Raw genomic sequence first — 20,188 nt, forward strand, 5'->3', positions numbered from 1 at the left:
TTTCTTGAAGTGCATCACTGATTTTCGGAGAAGTGTGGTTTTGGGGGTAATGGTTGTCGGGGTAATGTGTCATTCGGGGTAACGTTGCATTCGGGTAATGGTTTTCGGGGTACTGGTTTTCGGGGTACTGGTTTTCGGGGAGATGGTTTTCGGGGAAATGTTATAGGACCCGTGTTATAGAAATTCTTAGGAGAATGTCAAAATCAGCGGGCCAAAATTCATTCAACGCATTACAACATTTTTAATGGCGAATTTGCGTAGAAAAAAGTTTCAATTTTGTCGCCTAGTGTTACCGAGCCGAGATGAACCGGTGGGTGGCGGATTGGTGCATTCGAATCACATTCATTCATATGGATGATAGCAATGCAATGGGCGATAAGCGAGAGGCAGCCGGTTCTATTGGGATTTGATGCGCATTGTCGCACTTTCTCTCTCATTCGTAGCATTCAGCGATGGGAACGATTAGAAGGGCAATTTTTGTACAACACTCTATGTCAAGTACTCAACGGGGTGTACTTAAACTAGATCAAGTTCAACCATTCATGGTCGCAATCTCTTTGAAAATTAATATTCTATTCAACCGACGATAAGGAAGCAATCAACAATCAGAGCAAATTACATCTATTATCACACTTACGATTCAACAATCGGTTAATCCATCTGGAAAATGGTACTATTCTGATCCGGCATCTCAGTACTAGTTTGCAATGGCTTAGCCCAATGTGGGAATTCTTTTATCTCAGGATATACTAACGGCCCGAGGATAGGGAATAGTCCCCAAATAATGAGCAACATGATGATCTTGACACCGATGCCAGCTTTTATCAGATCCTTGGTTTGAATATGCCCTAAACCAGCGACAAGGGCCAAAGGCGGAGTTCCAACAGGCATCATGAATGCGTAACTGCACGATATTGCCACCGGAAGCATCAGATACATCGGATGGAGCTCGATTGCTAGGGACTAATTTGAAAAGTGAAATTATTGTTCATCCCCAACTTCATAAGACGCTTACCATTTCAGCCATCACCGGAAGTACGATATTACAAATAGCAACATTGGACGCAAATTCGGTTACGATTTGAACCGCAAAGCAAACAATAAACAGCAATAGCAGCAATGGCAGATTCTTCAGTACGGACAGCGACTGGCCAATCATTTCAGACATTCCAGAAGCCTTTCCACCTTCTGCGAGCGCAAATCCACCACCAAGAAGGAAAATTAGGCTCCACGGTGTCTTGTCGTTGATATATTTCCATGTTATCAAGCTGGGCGTTCGTTCGGTTGGCAGGGAATCTGGAAATAGAGGATTTTGGATTCAGTAATGCCGGTGTGTAAATACAGAAAATATAGAGTTCTTAAATTTTTCAAACGAGCATTTTTAAATGCATTAAATAAATGTAGGTAACCATGCAACAAATAATGCCCATTAGTGTTATGTTTACTGTTGAGCGTGTTTAATTGATAGCGAATTTTTACGTTATTATCATGTTATTCAATATTGGAGGCTATTCATTCACACACCACGTGATCTTTCATTGGCTTTAGGGATTCCAACATAAAACTTAAACACAATAGGCTGAATTTTCATAATGCTGAACACGAAAGGCTCATAGCATCATAATAAAAGGCTGAAATATTTCAAAATGTACGAAAACTAAAAAACGTAAACAACATGAGATACAAACGCATGACCAAACGAAGTATACGTTAAGAGTAGAGGTAAAATAATCATCATATGCATTTTTTCACACTTAATCTGCAGTCGAGTATCTTATCACTCTGAAGATGAATCGAAGCCAAAGTCCAAATTTTCAAGAGCACGGAACTGGAGAACCAAACATCCGCTGAAAACCTAATCGATTGGTCACCACCAGCTAGTGACCAATCGATTAAGTTTTCAGCTTAAACAATAATTTGGTTCTCCAGATCCGTGCTTTTGAAAATTTGAACTTTGGCTGCGATTCATCTTCACCTGAACATCAGAAATTCGGAAATACGTTACTGTAAGAGTGATCTAAGTATAGTTAGTACAGTAGTTTCTCGATTATATTACTGCTTAGTTTTATCACGCTTGATTTTGTCACGTTCGATTCAAGCACGGTTTTCTTTTTTTTTTATTATACTAGTGGCCCCGGCAAACTTCGTCTTGCCATCAAGTAGGCTGTTGAAAAACGTTATGTCCCATGCAGAATGACAGTTCCGTTCACACTCGGTTTTCCAATTTTCCCGGTGAATATCCTTTGATTTTTATTCACACAAACACGTCGGAACCCTTGACGAACAAAACTGAGAAGGAATCATTCAAATCCATTGACCCGTTCAAAGCCATTTCGTGACATACAAACACCACTCCATTTTTATTTATATAGATAGATTGCTGTGTGCGTTTAAAATGTAAAATATACAAACCAAAACATTATAATAAAATAAAAGTTGTAAAAATAAGACCTTTGATCAATTATTTTAATAAAACAACAATTTTAAGCAAATCAAACCACAAGATTTTTATGTAACATGACGATTTGATAGTTTTGTGATGCTCCCAATAACTTTCCACGACATGAGAAAAATTAAAACAACGTTTACATAGCCAATTTTTTACACCTTGTGAATATTTATTCTGACTTTCTTGAAATATTTTCATATTTATCCTTTTATTGTTGATATTGTTAAAAAAAAAAATCTTACCTAGTGGTAGAGCAAACATTGGTCAATAAAAGTGCTGAAGACACAAAATTGCTCAGATAAATATTTACGCTGTAAATTAATACAAATGGTGAGTGTCCAAAGTAGCCCCGTTCGACGGTAGTATATCTCTTTATTTTTGAAAACCTATCGCAGTAATTGATCACTCGGCATCAAAACATCCTCTTTTTGATTTCTTGTTTTTGTTATTATGATAACACTTCGTCAAAATATAGCTTACATATATCAATAAAAATCCAACCAGTACAGGTTTTAGAAATATTTGGATGATCATGCATGTATCCTACCAGATATTATAGAACAGAATCGCTCAAAAGTGATTAATATCACCCCATTTTACGGTACATGAAGGTTCAATAATGGTCGAGATTTAGACACCGTGTTTAAACTGCCGTCAAACGCATAATTGTTTCATGTTCCAAAATATGCAATCGATAAAAACGCGTTTAAAGATTTTAACACATTTAGGCCCCTTAGTGACCAGCGAATTGTATAGTGTGACAGTTATGCGTAGAAATACAGTAGTGGGACAGTTATGCGTGAAAATTCATCAATGGGACAAATTGACTTGGCTTGCTTTTCAAACAAAGTTAATTTTTGGTAAGTGTTTTCCTAAACTTTACGTCAAAAACATCATATGGTGAAGGTGAATTAAAACCACAACTTTATTTTCAGAATACAAATCTAGAGAACAAAATAGTGAGCTTAAATAGACATTCTATCGATTGGTCGCAAGATTTACTAATAGTTATAAATTTCAGCGCGAACAGTTGTTTTGTTCTTTGATTTTTATGCTTTTGTAAACTCCAGATATATTTTGGTTAAGTATATTTAGAGCGTATTTAAAGCAAACAATTCAGATGTTTCTCAAGACATTAGTACAAATTTTAAAAACTGTCGCGGAGCACCTGCCAAGGCTTCACGGAGCACCAATAATGATCAGGGGTGACGAATAACTGGTACATGGCGAATATCGGTACACCTTCCCTAAATGAAAATTCCTTTTTGATTATATTTTTTTATGACGAATTAAGCTGAGAAGCACTGCCCATACTCGCATAACAGTCCCATTTATATAGGGAATCCCATATAACATGAGACTGTTATGCGAGTATGGGCAGAGCAGGCTTTGCTACAGTACGGACGTAATGCCAGGATAATAAAAACAATACCGGGTACCCTCGTTGGTTTGACCACATTTAATCTGAACACTTTTTAATCTGTACCCCGCTAATTTGCACATCGTTCAGATTAAAAATGGTTCGAACGTCATTTAGCTCATGAAACGGAGTGAAGTGAGATGGAACGCTGTGGAACGGAACGCAGAATCATAACAAAACAGTGAAAGAGGTAACCAGAAACACTTTTCTAGGGTGACTAAAAGTGAACCCCGATGGTTTGCATGAGGTACCGTTCAAATTAGCGGGGGTGCACGGTAATATAAAGCGATGTGGTAGCCTTAAAATTCAACAAGCGCTAACAAGGTAAAAAACTCATTCTACTAAGTACTTTAAATCAAGATGGCGTCAAAGTTCAAGATAGCCGCCAGATTTTTTCACTTAAATGAATGCTCTTATTCTTCACTCGACTCGAAAAATAAACACCAAGGATTGAAAACATGTTTCTTTGTTATACAAAAAATATGTTTTCATTGATTGCTTGACGTATATCAAAATCATAGAACATGATTTAGAAAATCGTTCATTTCTTAGGATAAATACCACGTCTCACCTAGTTTTTGAAGCCTCAATTTGTTCTTAGATTTCTGATAGTGGCTTCAGAATTCTAAACGAAAAAATGATAAAAGAATGTTTTCTTTTTTTTCCAGAATTCAAAATGGTTGTCAAATTCAAAAGGCCGCTAAAATATTTTTAGTCTCAGATGAAAGCTATATCCTTCCTCTTTACGATGCTACTAAGTTTGCTATGTGTTTCAAGGGAAAAATTAAACATACAACGGAAGAAATGCCTAAGGTTAATCAAAAAATGGATTTTTTCGCTGGCGCCCTTTTACGCCAAATTGAGAAAACCGTAAGGACATAAAGGACATAAAATTGGAATTCTAACGATAGGTGCCGATGGCGGCTTGGTTTCAGCGAGAATTGCTCATATAAAACATATTACAGTGATACCTCCATGAGTCGATGTTCCATGACTCGATATCGACTCATGGAGCCATACTAAAAACAACATTTCATGGTTACTATGATGGTCCCTAGAAGCAGCTTTCCAATGGATTTCTGTTCCCTGACTCGATATTTCCTTGAGTCGATGGTCCCTTCAATATTGACTCATGGAGGTTTCACTGTAATTAACTGAATCCATTTAAGTGATAATAAGTATGTGTAACGTCTGTCACCATTAATATTACCGGTCTATAGATTCATAGCATATGCTTACGCAAAATCTCCTTCGAAGTGGACCTCGCCGAAGTCAGGGCCTGATAAACCTCCATAAGAATGACGTTACTATATCCTAATAATGAACAAATAATTCCTTTATTATGCGAGTCCGCATTTGTAGTGCTAATACCAAATTAACCATAAGTGCTAATAATAAGCTCTACATCAGCATCATAGATGCATACAGGCATTGTAATAGGACTAAACAAGCTTACACGCGTAATAACAGCACTTCCACCGCATATAAGCCCTATTACTACATCATTTATTCTTCAAAGCCTGCTGCATATATTGATCAAGCAATCTATTGACTCTTTATTCACATATTGAGAATGTTTCAACGCTATTCAATGTTTTGGTTGACAGATATACCACAGACTTAGTGCTTGCATGTATAGGTAATAGGGAGCAAAACATTAATCCTCTCACTTCCATGATCGCAGATTTTATGACGGGGAAAAGGATGGTTTAAATTGGTTTCTTTTCTTTTCAACAATATTTTTCTTCCGTGGCCAAGAGAGCAAAGGAACAGGAATTCAACAATCCAACATTATAGGTGTCAAAGGTTTGAGACACTAATAAGGATTTTCATCGCTATATAACAAGGATTATATTGTGGCAATCATCGTAAAAAGACGGAAAAACGTAAAAAAATAATAAGTAAGTAATAGTAACATATGATACACAGAAGAACTCTGAATGATTTATTTGAAAAAAAATCGAAATTCGTGAGCCCTTTACAAAACTGCAAGCCAGAAATGGTTTTTAAAAGCTTAAACCCAGTCAAATATCGTTCGATTTCATTTATGTTCGCTTGATTTTTTTAGACATCTTTTTTCATTCATTCATTCATTTACCTCGTGTATATGTCGCGTACGTGAAAACTCTCTGAGAATCTGTCGAAAACAACTAACGTTTCTCATATGGTTTAATATTGGCACTAGAGGTGCCGAGAAGCACCATTATATATTTGCATTACAATAGCACTATAAGCGTATATAAATGCCACATTATCGCACTTACTGGTGGCTTGGGTACAATACCTATATGCATTTGTGATGCCTGAATTGGGGCTTGTTACTCATGTTTATGGTTACTTGGGTGGTAAACTTACATTTGTTTACATTGTTTGATATATGGTGACACATTTGATGACACCAATTTTTGGGAAACCATTTTAGAACAGATATTGCAGTGGCTGCTTGGGAAAGACCTGGGAGGGAGAAACCGATACAAAATGTCTGCCCGTCAAGGTGAGCCGAGATTTTGCTGTCACGAACTGTCACTGTGAGCCCAGGATCTCAAAGAGTGGACAAACATGGTAAAAGCGCGTAATTCATCAAAACATATTTTTGCATTTACTCAAAGTTAACAACAATCGGATGAAAATCGATGTCTGCACATCCAAAAACAATGTCACGATAATACCTTTTATTTTGATTGAATATAAAGTATCGAAACACGCGTTTTTTATACTTTTCTAATAAAAATGAAAATAAAACTCACAGAAAACTTTGGCCATTTTCCCATGTTTATCCGGAAATATCGAAGGTGCACAGCAAAAGCAAACCAGCGAATTTCCTCAAGCCAGCCTTGATTGTCGTCGGTGAGCTGGAGTTATCTTGCAGTTTGGAAAAGTGTTGTTTCATATTTCGTGTGTAGTATCTGTACCTTCCTCCCAGGGAAATACTACTTTCACTACTTTACTAGAGAGTAACCTAATAGAATCAATATTTGAGAAACAGAATTACAAAGATGTTACAAATGCTGCCATGGTTCGATATCGACTTATGGAACCATACTAAAACAAAATTTCTTGGTTGCTTTGATGGTGCCCTGCTTTCAAATGGTCCCGATGGTCCCTTCAGATGTCGACTCATGGAGGTGGAACTGTATGTACTTACTTGGATGGATCTTCAAGAAATTCAACCACTGCCAATTTGCAGGAAATATGAAAAGTAAGACAAGCGTCAGAATAGCTGGCGTTGCATCTTGAATTTTCCTGAAGAATATAAAATACAAATTATACAATGATTACGACAATTTAGCGTAGCAACATACTTCTCCGGAAGCAAGTCAGCCCATCCAGTAGTAAAGCCAGGTTTTCGAGTGAAAAATAGTGCAATTGATATGACAAACAGTATGGCTACACTTATCTCGTGGGATCTGATTGGTCCTAGTTCACCGTACCGATTTGTAATCACGCCATGTGCAATGGTCTCTCCTTCCTTACTAATCGTTGATTCTTGAGCAGCTTTACTCTTCGGTCGAAACATTCCCATATAGACCACCTGCAGATAGACCCACACGAGGAACGTTCCCAACAGCATGCCCGGAGTGTTGTAGATTGTAAATCGGAAAAAGTCTATCGGTTCTCCCTCGGGAAAACGATTCTCGTATATGCCCTTGTAAGTTAGATTCGTTCCCGTTCCAAGTAGTGTACCTAATCCTCCGATGCTAGCTGCGTATGCTGCTCCGGTGTAGTAACAGATCGTTATTCTGCTTGGAATTGGAGTCCTTAAATATAACAACAGTATTATCGTTGCAAAAGAGGAATAAGTTATAACTCGTAATTTATTATTACATACTCGTTGCTCTGCTTTTCCATCTCATTTTGTTTGGGTTTGAGATACATTTGACATAGTCCTTGCTGAAAGCGGAGAAAATTAGTATTAAACCACCTTAGGTCCTTGCTGTACATACCGCTTCTAGTTCTTCCAGGACAGCTTTCATAATTGGACACATCATAGCCACCGTAGCAGTATTAGAAATCCACATCGATACGAACATCGTCACAGCAAGAAGCCCAAAGTTCAACTTCCGTTGGCTGCACCCTATTGAGCAGATTACCTTCAAAGCAATGCGTTTATGTAGATTGCAATGTTCAATTGCCAGCGCCAAAAATATTCCTCCCATGAACATAAGCAACGTTTCTCTCATATACATCATACAAGTTCGATCGGTGTCCAGAATTCCCAGCAAAGGAAAGAGAACCACCGGGATCATGGAAGTAATGGGCAGTGGGAGTGCTTCCGTTATCCAATAGATGGCCATAGTCATTACAACAAACATGCACCGGTAGGCAGGGCCAGTGTCCACAAGGAAGATGAGCGATGCCAAGCTCGGGGTGGCGATTAGCACCATCACCCTCCAGTACAAGGTAAAGAATCTTCCAGTGCGTTTGGTGCATTTTGGAACATCAGATTCGTCCATGGTTCAATGTTGTGTAGGGAGATTGTCTTCACCGAATTCGCAGAGAGCGCCAAACTGTCACTTTGATACCGTGCATTGCTAGGCCTACTTTTTCCATAACGAACATGTAGTAGGATGACTATCATGCCCGTTCACCTTCGGGCTGTTGCGCTGTTGTATTTACTTTGGAGGTTTTGTATAACAGTTGTGATTTATATGCTATAATTTTGCACCAAAGATATTTATCGACACCGAACCATATGTATTCTTCAAGAATTTTCTTCAGATCAATACTCGACAGTTTTTGCCAACAGTATGGCCCTTTATAATGCGGTGAAATCAACAAACATACATAGAAGTCGCATAATAATGAACACACTATATACGGTTCGAGTAGATCACAAATCATAATCACAAATCTCAAAATCCACATACAGTCAACTCTCCCTAACTCGAAATTGAAGGGACCATCGAGTTAGGGAGGTACCGAGATACAGAACACATATTTTTCAATATATGAAATTTTCTTTATTTCGCCAAAGTACATTTACTTACTATAATACATTAATTTACTATTTATTAAATGTGAAAAATAGTAAATTTGTAGTGCATTTAGCAACGTGACACTTTTAGCATAGTCTTAAAAAAAAACAATTTTTTATCACCCTGAAATTTAACCTTCATTTTACTATTACTATAATCGTTATTTTCAAATTTATAAAATTTATTAACATTTGGAGTATATTTGAAAATTTTCATGGAAATATCGAGTTAAAGAGGTTAACTTGCATAGGAAACTGAAACAGATCGCATCGTGTTAGGGAACATCGAGTTAGAGAGGTATCGACTTACAGAGGGATCAAAGTTTGCTAGATTGAAGGGACCGCGCATTCCATCGAGTTAGGAGAAATATCGAGATACAGAATATCGAGTAAGGGAGAGTTAACTGTAATTTTAAATCTTGAGGTCTTCAGTAAATTGTTCTAAAGGTGGAGCGCTATCTGATAAAACCTCATTGAATTCGGAATTTTACCGCTAGTTGGCGCAGGTGCGCATGAAGTTTTTACTTCTGTTTTTCAGATATCTCAGGAGCCTGTCCATTGAGAAAGATGACATCTTCCCTATAAGAGCGCACACTACGGAAAGACAAAACATGTAATAATTATTTATAACGCGCGTTCGCTTCTCAATATAGTTTGGCATGCTGTTGGGTTGGCGCCAACTATATAAAATTATATACATGCTGCGAGCTGACTGTCAGTGGAATATTCCACAGCAGCCATCGTTCCAACTACTTGATACTTGAGGGTCAGTACCTATTACCTATATCATTACCAATATTATGTAATGTTAGCATCGTTTTCAATACTGTTAGTCTCAGTACCCGAGTAGAGGAGAAATGCAAAGGAATAGCAAAATTTACCGTTAAAATAGAATATTTGAATAGCAAAATTTGTTCTTTGTTTGTTTGAAATAAGAGATAAAATATCAAAAATAAAAACTGAGTTTGTATGGCATAAAAACTAAATCATAACATATTTTGGCATTGTAATAACAAAATAATAGCAAAAATATAGGCAACCGTATATAACAAAATATGTTATTATGTTGATATTGATAACAAAATAATAACTTAATAAGCTATTCACGAGTAGATCAAAATAAGAAGGTAATTTTAGTTCTTTGACTTTGATATCTAAATATAGCATGATTAAAAAATGAACTTTTAGCTTTCAGGCTAAAAAACTTTTGCTTTTTGAATCTTTAATGAATATGATACAAAAAGTAAAATGAGCTATTATAGCAAAGTTTGATATTGGTTTGTTCTCATGAATTATTTAAATAAAGTTTTCAAATATCAAAATAATGACATATTTTACTATGATGGCGATGTTTGTAATTCTTTAGATATTTAATGTTTTTAGTATTTTTGCATTACCTTGCTAGTATATTTTGTTATTGATTAGTTATTACATGAATTTCAAGTTGAACATATCAATGACAAATTTTGTTATCATAGTATGTTTTGCTATTGATGAGATATTTAATGTCATATATTAGTAACATAATAATGGTTAAACTAGATATGATTGCAAAATTGGTTTTTATTTTACCATTATTTTGTTATTCACCTCTATCCGGGTAGTAAAGGATACGAATACAAAACAAAACGACATACAAAACAACCAACAGGTCAATGAATAGTGCTACGATTGACGTAAAGCTTCTTCTGATTGTAAAGGGAAGGATGGTTGGCTGCGTTACGCTTACAATGCGTGTAATTTACTTTCGCCGTTATGAGGCGCACGGTTATGAGGCCCACAATAGAACACATCCTATGGGAAACGTGCGGGTTCTAACTCCTTAACGGTATGTCTGGTATTGACACCAAACCCAACCGATATCACCCATATCGCAAACCCAACCGACCCATATAGCAATGCACAAATGTGACCTACATTGCGAGCAAGGATGCAACGAGATCCATTGTGCTGTGTTGGTCAGGCAATCAGTGGTCGCCGTGACCATTGCTGAGAGGAGCCAAGAGCGGAGCGATCGCAACATGATGGCTCCATGTATATTGCTGAGGCTACCCGTAAGGCTACTGCAGTGGTGAATATCGCAACCGGTGATAAGAGAGCGTTAAGGAACGATCCGACTCTCAGTGGACCCGAAGAAATATCATCGCATCGATCGAGGTTGGATGATGACCATTTAGGATAGGTAGTGTTATAAGTAATCCAACAACCCACCTATCGTGTGAGGAGGCTGCGCGCGGGAATTTTAATTTGTTATTATGTGTTAGGATTAAGATCGAATGTTAGAATATAAGCCGAAAGTTAATGTACCGTGTAATGTGTAATAAATGTAGTGTCTAGTAAATGTGTTTTTATAAATGTCGCGTGTGTTAATTGTGCCTAATTGGATCCCGAAACACCCGGAATACTACAGCAAGGGAGTTTGTAGTGGAAGCCCTCACCCCTGAAACCCTACCATCCATCGAGTGTTGGAGAGCCTCCAACGGAACAAGGCTATCGAAGGCGAGGAAGTAAATCGGTTCCCCAACACGGTAAAAAATATCATTTTGACGCCTATGGACAAAAGTTAGTATATGCATTGATGAAACAAAACATATTTTTTCGTAATTTTTCCATGATACCGACGATAGTTTTTCCGCTATTTTTCCGACAATTTTCTCCTTGGTAAAATGTTTTTCTTTTTATATTTTTAATAGATTGCTGATTTCACAAAAAGACTTTTGTTCTACAATGCACAGTTCAGGAGATATGAATTTCAAACATTTGAGATACAGTCGGCTCACCATAACTCGATATTCAAGGGACCATCGACTTATAGAATTATCGAGTTATAGAATATACCAACGCAAAAAATCCCAAAATCGAAGAAACAAATGTCTGTATTTTCAATACATATATGATTACTTCTGTAAGAAAGCAATAATATTTTGTTGATATTGTTTTACAAACAATTATTTGAAATTTTTTTGCAAAATGTTCGAAAAATACCATATTTTTACTTACAATATTTTTTTTTATTTTAATGTTTTTAAACATTTATTACAACTTGCAAGTATTTATTCACTACTTCCAAACAAGAATTAGTCCAAGTTTCCCCGTATAAGAAGGATTTTAAAATGGATATCGAGTTATGGAGAGAAATTTCATCGACTAATGGAGATATCGAGTTATAGAAATATCGACTTATGGAGAGCACGATGTATGGGGATTTGAAGGGACCGAAAAATCCATCGAGTTATAGAGTATACCGAGTTATAGAATATCGAGTTGTGAAGAGTCGACTGTATATAGGAAAATCATGAAAATTGATCTAGAGTATTCCTATGATTTTTTGAATATTACTTTTGGTCATATATTCACGAGCTCTACCTCTGGTGAAAATTTTAATAAAATTGGTGAACCTCCGGCCCAGATTTTGTGGTCGAGATTTTGCCACCAGGCAACGCTAATGAGCATAAAACTTCTGTACTGCGAATATTTCAGGATCATGATCATTTAAAAGGATGGCGTCATAGGCAAAGTTGTTCAGTGAGTTTAGGATTACCATTGCATTGTTTAGGCTGATTGATTTAAAATTTTGCCACCAGACAGCGCTAGTGAGAATGTTCGAAGACGAAATAAAGACTTCCATGTTCCTTGCAGTTGCCTAAAATTGTATGGCACATAAGATCATAGAACAAAATCTAGCATGCCGTAAAAAGTGTGCTAGCATCATCTGCAAGTTGCATAGTTCTTCCATTCGAACTGTAGTCAATATCTGGAACCATTAAACTATTAACACTTCAGTCGTCGCGCTGTTTTATGTTGTACAATACTGGTGAAAAAACCTCGGTTCTGACGGTGCCAACCGCGCGACGGCTGGAAGGTTAAGTTATGGACTGAGGCATGATCCTTGAGGCTGGCTCATAGAGCTATTTCTGAAAGTTGTTATTTGACCGATTGTGAAGCTTTTCTGAAAGCAATCGCTCCTTTTCCGCAAAGACTAAATGAATACCTGATTCAAATTAATTTGAAGTGTACGACAAATGAAAAGTAATAGATTATTGAATTATAATTATGGTAGATCAACTAAGTTTTAACATAATACAGAATACTAGTAGATAGTAAATGAATGACGGGGTTGGTGATCTGATAGCTACCGCATCTGCTTCATAAGCAGAAGGTCATGGGTTCAATCCCAGGCCCGCCCCTTTCCTCGTACTTTGTAGTTGTATATCTCTCACTTGCTTCTATCTTCCATTCTAAATATATCACACTCAAACTATTCGTTCATAGCAAACGGACAGAGACGGATAAGAAACCGTTTCCCTAACGCTTCCTACTTCCACGCGCACGCCTTTCTTACACCTGATACATAGGCAGTCTGCTAACCACAAAAGCAAACCTCTCTGCCATGCCTTTCTCCCAATCCATACACTTCCGCATGAACTGGCGTAGATGCAGTGGAATATACGGTCTACGTGAGAGCCAGTTCAATGCAATTCAATTCCTCCCCCTTCCCCTCATTGGTCAGCATTCTGACGTGGCAGGTGCCATTGTTGCCTAAAAATATAAGATCACCAGCACTTATACACTGAGGATGCCTGTTAGTCCCAAGCAGTCATTCGGTTGGTTCCTTGTGTAAGTGCAGCTGATCTGGCGATACTGGAGTAGCAACCACGGGCGGCCAATCAAGCTCTAGCTCAATACTAGTAGATAGTAAATGAATGTGATGTTCACACTTCACTGCCCTTTTACGCCTATTTGCCCCATGTTCTATGTAAACCTTGTAGACCGCGGGACAAATATGCGTAGAACGTCAGTTCAGATGCACGTCGACGTTTGAAACCAAGTAGGACCAAGATAGCACAAACGTTGGCAAATACAGTGATACCTCCATGAGTCGATGTTCCATGACTCGATATCGACTCACGGAACCATACTGGAAACAACATCTCATGGTTACTATAATGGTCCCTTGAAACAGGTTTCCAAAGGATTGTTGTTCCATGACTCGATATTTCCATGAGTCGATGGTCCCTTCAATATCGACTCATGGAGGTTTCACTGTAGCATGTTCATTGTGAAACGAAAAAAAAAAATTGATCCTAGACTGGAAATTGAAAGTTACTATATTTGAGAGTTTTAAAACGCAAAAGGGATGTAAGTGACATTTCGGTCAGTTTTGTATTGAGGAAATTCTACTGTTTTTAAGCGAAAAAAATATTCAAACAATATTATCAGGTGATTTTTCCACTCAACAGAAAAAATAAAACATAATTCTCAGAAGACTGTTTTGTTTTTATTATTTCTATACTGCTGTGAATCGCAATCAGCATTTTTGTCAAAATTGAGTTGAGTTCAGTTTTGAACATATCTTCCAATGCTCATTCACCTGCATTAATGAGTTAATATGATTTGTCCAGAAAAAAAATGGAAAAACAACAAGTCGAATTGTCTCATAATGAAATGTAACCACAACAGATTTCCGCACCGTGTAATACAAAAAAGAATCGTGTTTTGATCATCTCCATAATTTTCTCGGAAAGATATTGTAGTTAAAAGCAAATTGTGAAAGTGTCATTAGGATTTGAACATGTTCCAACCCGCTGGAATATTTTGAATATTTGTAGAGTAAGGTGGGGCAAAAGTTCGACCTTAGTGGTATAATCAAAGTTTCCAGGAAACAATAGCAGTTAAAACTAAACAAATACCATACAGTGAACCTTCAACATATTGGCTATAATTTTGCTGAACAAACTTGTGTCATAATATTTACCCATTTTTAGTTATAACAGTTTCAAAATTGATTGTCTTATTCGAACTTTTGCCCCACCGGTGGGGCAAGAGTTCCTAGATTCGAACTGGGGAAAAAGTTCGCTGGCTAAACACAAAATATCGATCCTTTTATGACAGGCATACTTTACACCAGCCGTAAACTTAAGTTTGACGAAAAATACACACTAAATTTTCGTCAAAAAATTGCCCAAAACCGGGTTAATTGTAATATACTCAAATATAGCAGTTTTTCACAAAACTAAGTGGAAATGTAAAATGTTTGTGAAAATTTTCACACGATCAGACAAATTTAACTAAACTTGAAGATAATATGTGGATTTAAGGCAATTTGCAAATTTTTCCGTGATTTTATACATGGGTCGAACTTTTGTCCCGCTGATTCGAACTTTTGCCCCACTATGGGCCAAAAATTGTTTTCAAGCATTTATGCAAAAATTAATACACCTCAAAGCAACCTTATGATCGGCTTAGAAACGCCCTTACATTAAATATTGAAAAAGATTTTATCTTCAATTGATTCCATGGAACGAAAGTTTGACCAAAAATTACAATATTCACGTCGAAAAACAACAAATAGCCATAACTTTTCCAAATCTCAATCGATTTTTATGATATTTTGATTGAAAGTCTCTTACTTGAATAGCATTCGAACCACCATGCCATTTATAAGATTTGTTTTGAATTGAGCTGGGAATCTTAAAAAGAAACTCTTGTCCCACTCGAACTTTTGTCCCACTTTACTCTATGTAAAACGAGTTTGGAAACTTCATAGCCCATTTTCTCAATTCCCACTTTTTACAGATGGGACTGACTTGCGATTCACGGCAGTAAACTGCCCATAAGGGGGCGTCCATTAATTACATAAGACAATTTTCGGGATTTTTCAACCCCCCTCCCCCCATGATAAGATTTTTTGTATGAAAATCCAAAGTAAATTGTATGGCGCGTAAGAAATCTCAAACCCCCCCTCCCCCCATAATTCCTTACGTAATTAATGGACAGCCCCTAACTGCGTATTTGTCACATTCGACATTTTTGACAATTTGTAGTTAATACCAGGAAGAGTCATCAACTGACAAATACTTTAGATCAACTTACTGAAATCTGTGAGTTTGTTCTAAAAAATCCGAAAAAAATACCAAGTTGTTTTGTCACATTGGTAATTGTAATCGCATAAAAGGCACAATGAGATTATAGATGACTCCCGTAATGAAGTAGCGATAAAATTTCTATTTAAATTATTTTCTGACTGTTTATCCAGTATGCAATATAAGTTGTACAAAATTTCAGCCTCAAATAAGCACTTTTGAATTTTCGTTAATTTTTAGAAATTTTGGTTTCGTCTCATACTGCCATGAAATTCATACTTGGTATTCTATTTACTCAATGCCTACTTTTGTCGAATGTTACAAATATGCAGTTATGGGCAGTATATAACTGTATAGAAGAAAAAATAAGGGGTTTTGTCACAGACATCCCTTTGGCTCTAACTCCCTCATTTTCATGCCTGTCGTTACCACAAGACTTAGAAATCGTCTATACAGGGCTATTAGCCCTGAGAGTGTCTTAAAAAATTGAAATTGAAGACCTCTTACCAGAAAAAAAAAAACAAAAACAGGCCTTAAAGGAATCAAAAAGAGGCCGAAAAGTTGGTCAGGATCCAAGAAAACAAAACGCCTGATTAGCCTGACAGAAGCCAGGAGATAAGAGTTTGATTCTTCATAGCACCAGAGCAGATATTTATCTAAGATCTTAAACTTATTGGAGAATTCCTTGTGATATTACGGTATACGATTTTTTATGATTTTCTCTAAGAATTTCATCAAAAATTTATTCAGCTATTTGCCCAAATGTTCAGCCATTACTTCGGAAATTTCTAAAGGAGTTCATCAAATTAAAACTGATCCGCAAGCGTTTTCCTCCGTGTATTTATACTCATATTGAGTACATCGAGAAAGTTCTCGCGCAACCGCGACACGTGTTCCACAATGTTCGCGATGCGCACGCTGCCATTTTGAATTTGGCCGCCATCTTGAATTTTGTTAGAAAAATCGTATTTTCGCCATTAGCGCACCGCTCGTTTTGAATTCTGAGATCACCATCAGAAAGCTGAGGAAAAATTGCGTAAGATAGGCTACGAAAACTAGGTGAGCAAAGGTATTTACCCTATGATATGAACGATTTTCTAAATCATGTTCTACTATTTTGACGTATATGGCGAGTGCAATCGGTGCAAACATCATTTTGTGTAAAACAAAGAAACAAGTTTTCAATCGTTGGTGTATTATTTGAGACAGATGAAGAATAGGAGTATTATTTTGAGTGTAAAATCTGGCGGTCATCTTGGATTTTGACGCCATCTTGGTTTTAAGTAGTAGAATGAGTTTTCACCTTGATAGCACTCAACATGTTGACTTCAATTCTACCGTTAGACTTTATCTTCTTCTTGTTCTTCTTTTTCATTACATTATGTCCCTACTGGAACAGAGCCAGCCCCTCAGCTTAACTAACTTCAAAAACAAATTATCAAATAAAATTTTTACGCTTATTTGCGCTGAATAATTCTTCTGCATATCTAGGAGTTGAAAAATAGCATTATTTCTTTCACTTATTTGGTCTAAAACCATTGATAGAAATGAACAATCAGTTGAACAGCTGAGATAAGATAAGAAAGATAGAATCTGATTGTTTTTTTAATGGAGGCCTCATAATTTATCATGATGAGCACTGAGATGGTAAAAAATCATTCAACTGCTAAAAACCAAGATGGCGTCGAAATCCAAGATGGCCGCCAGATTTTTCAACCTCGAAATGATACACCTGCATTTCGGCGTTACGTCCACATTAGAACAAAACCTGCTTCTCATCTTTCAATTTCGCTATTTTTCACATGCATGTTTGGCGGTACTAATAACGATACTTTATGGCTAAGAAAATCATAAATATCAAGGTGTAAATTAATTCTTCTACTTAAAATCAAGATGGTGCCAAAATCCAAGATGGCCGCCAGATTTTTTCACTCAAAATAATATTCTTATTTTTTACTCGGCTCGAATAAAACAAAAAAGGTTGAAAACTTGTTTCTTTGTTGTACAAAAAATGATGTTTGTATTGATTGTACTCGCCATATACGTCAAAACCGTATAACATGATTTAGAAAATCGTTCATTTGATAGGATAAATACCATTGCTCACCTAGTTTCTGTAGCCCACTTACGCAATTTTTCTTCAGTTTTCTAATGGTGATCTCAGAATTCAAAACGAGCGGTGCGCTAATGGTGAGAAAACGATTTTTCTAACTAAATTCAAAATGGCGGCCATATTCAAAATGGCTGCCAAAAATTTTTCAAGCTTAAATGAAAGCTATATCCTTTCTCTATACGATGCCACTATGTTTGCTATGTATTCCAAGCGAAATATGAGACATATCACGTGAAGAAATACCCAAGATTTATCAAAAAATGGGCTTTTTCGCAAACTGTTCAGCTAGCTGGCGTACGAGGGGTCCACCAAATTGAGAAAACAGAAAGGACCACCCTTAAGTTTTATCGAAAACTAGCGATCAGTGACATAAAATTGGAATTCTATCGATGGGTGCCGATGGCGGCCTGGTTTCAGCAAGAATTGCTCTGGGACAGAGCCTGCTTCTCAGCTTAGTGGCATGAGCACTTCCACAGTTATTAACTGAGCGCCAAAGCTGCTATTTTCGCATTCGTATATCGTGTAGAAGGTACGATGATACTATATGCCCAGGGAAGTCAAACAAATTTTCCAGACACCTTCAGCATGGCTTTGCTTTGTAGCCGCGGACACTAACCCACGTCTAAGGAAGGCCCTCTGGATGCATGCACCATCATTTTGCAATTTTCTGAAAAAAGTTCGGTAATGACTCATTACGCCACTCAAAACAGTTGTGTAATGGAAGAGCATTGCGTAATAGTCATAGCGCAACTGATTTGGTAATGACTATTACCACTCTGCATTATTCAGTGCAAATTTTTAGGCCGTTTCATGGCAGATTGGCGTTATGAAAAACAGCCTATTATGAATAGAAATTGCAAAAAAAAGTCATAACATAATTGAAATCAGTTGCGTAATGAATGTTACGCAACACTTTTCCATCACGCAACTATTTAAAAAAATGCAAAATAATGGCAAATGCATCCCAATATGACTACGTATACCCTTAAGTGGTCTTCTACGAAATTGCAAAAACAAAAAAATGGTTTACGCAACTCGTTGCAGAACTCTATTTTTACAGCACTGTACGACTGGTGCTATTAAAATCATCATTATGCAAATTGCTGCGTAAATTACTATTACTAGGCATGGTAATACCATAAGAACAAGTAAGCCGTTTGTATGTATGTATGTATGAGTTTGTATGTATATTGATCAGATAATAAATCATTTAATTTATGTTCCAAGCTTTCTGATGATTTGTTTTTTTTATTGATTTGTGGGTAAGACAATCCTTTGACAGCCCTTTCCTGGTGCGCAATATAGCAAAGCAAGTAGCGACACGACGTAGTTGTTTAAAAGTCAAACTTCGCACATTGGTTAACCCATTTTACGGCGCGAAGCAGTAAATGATGGAAAACAAAATGGATGGAAATAGATGTTTGACATAATTTTATAATCCTAGTTGATGGACCACAGAGCGAGATGGCGATTTCCGGCTTGTGAGAACACATGGGATCCTAAGAAGTATGGGTATTTTCGTAATGGTTTCGAAGAGTAGAAGTCCGAAATCTATGTCTGACGTCATTTTTCAATCCAAGATGGTTGATCAGAGAGCAAGATGAAGACTTCCGATAGGGTTTCAATCTACTTCGTCGCAAGCGCTATTATTCGTCGTGTTTAACTAGCAATGTTCCACTAGGGCGGAAAATCGAACTTGCCTGTAATGTAGATTCATTTTCCAAGTGTTATTTTGTGAAACCTGTTATGTTCGTCCACCAACAATGCAATAAACTACTGTATTTCGATATTTAACTTCAGTTCGAAGGGGATACACGTTTGCACCGAAATCGCAAGGACGAAGACGTACCGAGCGAAATCTTATTAGCAATCGACTGAGAAACACTACGATTTACGCCCCCTGTGTGACTTACTTTACTAGGCACTTATTAACGCTGTGGAAAACCTTTGTACATCTTCAATGAAGGATCAATTTCAATTACACGCAGTCTTCTTCTTCTTCTTGGCATTACGTCCTCACTGGGACAGAGCCTGCTGCTCAGCTTACAGCACTTACACAGTTATCAACTGAGAGTTTCCTTTGCCAAAGTTGCCATTTTAGCATTCGTATAGCGTGTGGCAGGTACGATTATACTCTATGCCCAGGGAAGTCAAGGAAATTTCCATTACGAAAAGATCCTGGACCGACCAGGAGTTGAAGCCAGACACCTTCAGCATGGGTTTGCTTTGTAGCCGCAGCCTCTAGCCACTCGGCTAAGGAGGCCGCAGTAAAATTTGTAAAATTTACGAAGTTTCAAGAATTTCCCTGAATGATAGCATATAATTGAGAACGTAAGTTTTCCATCCGTCCGGACTGGGAAAAAAACCT

The 20,188-nt window shown here is 37.1% G+C and overlaps 1 protein-coding gene across 1 annotated transcript; it reads right to left on the reverse strand.

Annotated features, from left to right (window-relative positions):
* Window positions 1-552: 552 nt before the first annotated feature.
* LOC5572531 (protein I'm not dead yet) lies at window positions 553-8,388 on the reverse strand. The gene is made up of 6 exons (XM_001654004.2): window positions 7,814-8,388; window positions 7,699-7,760; window positions 7,172-7,627; window positions 7,015-7,112; window positions 1,016-1,296; window positions 553-963 (listed from the first exon to the last, which is right to left on the reverse strand). The coding sequence occupies exons 1-6, from the start codon at window positions 8,321-8,323 to the stop codon at window positions 652-654; spliced, it is 1,719 nt and encodes a 572-aa protein (XP_001654054.2). The 5' UTR covers window positions 8,324-8,388; the 3' UTR covers window positions 553-651.
* Window positions 8,389-20,188: the final 11,800 nt, after the last annotated feature.

Source organism: Aedes aegypti, chromosome 2 (assembly GCF_002204515.2).
Source record: "Aedes aegypti strain LVP_AGWG chromosome 2, AaegL5.0 Primary Assembly, whole genome shotgun sequence".
NCBI classification, from domain to species: Eukaryota; Metazoa; Arthropoda; class Insecta; order Diptera; family Culicidae; genus Aedes; species Aedes aegypti.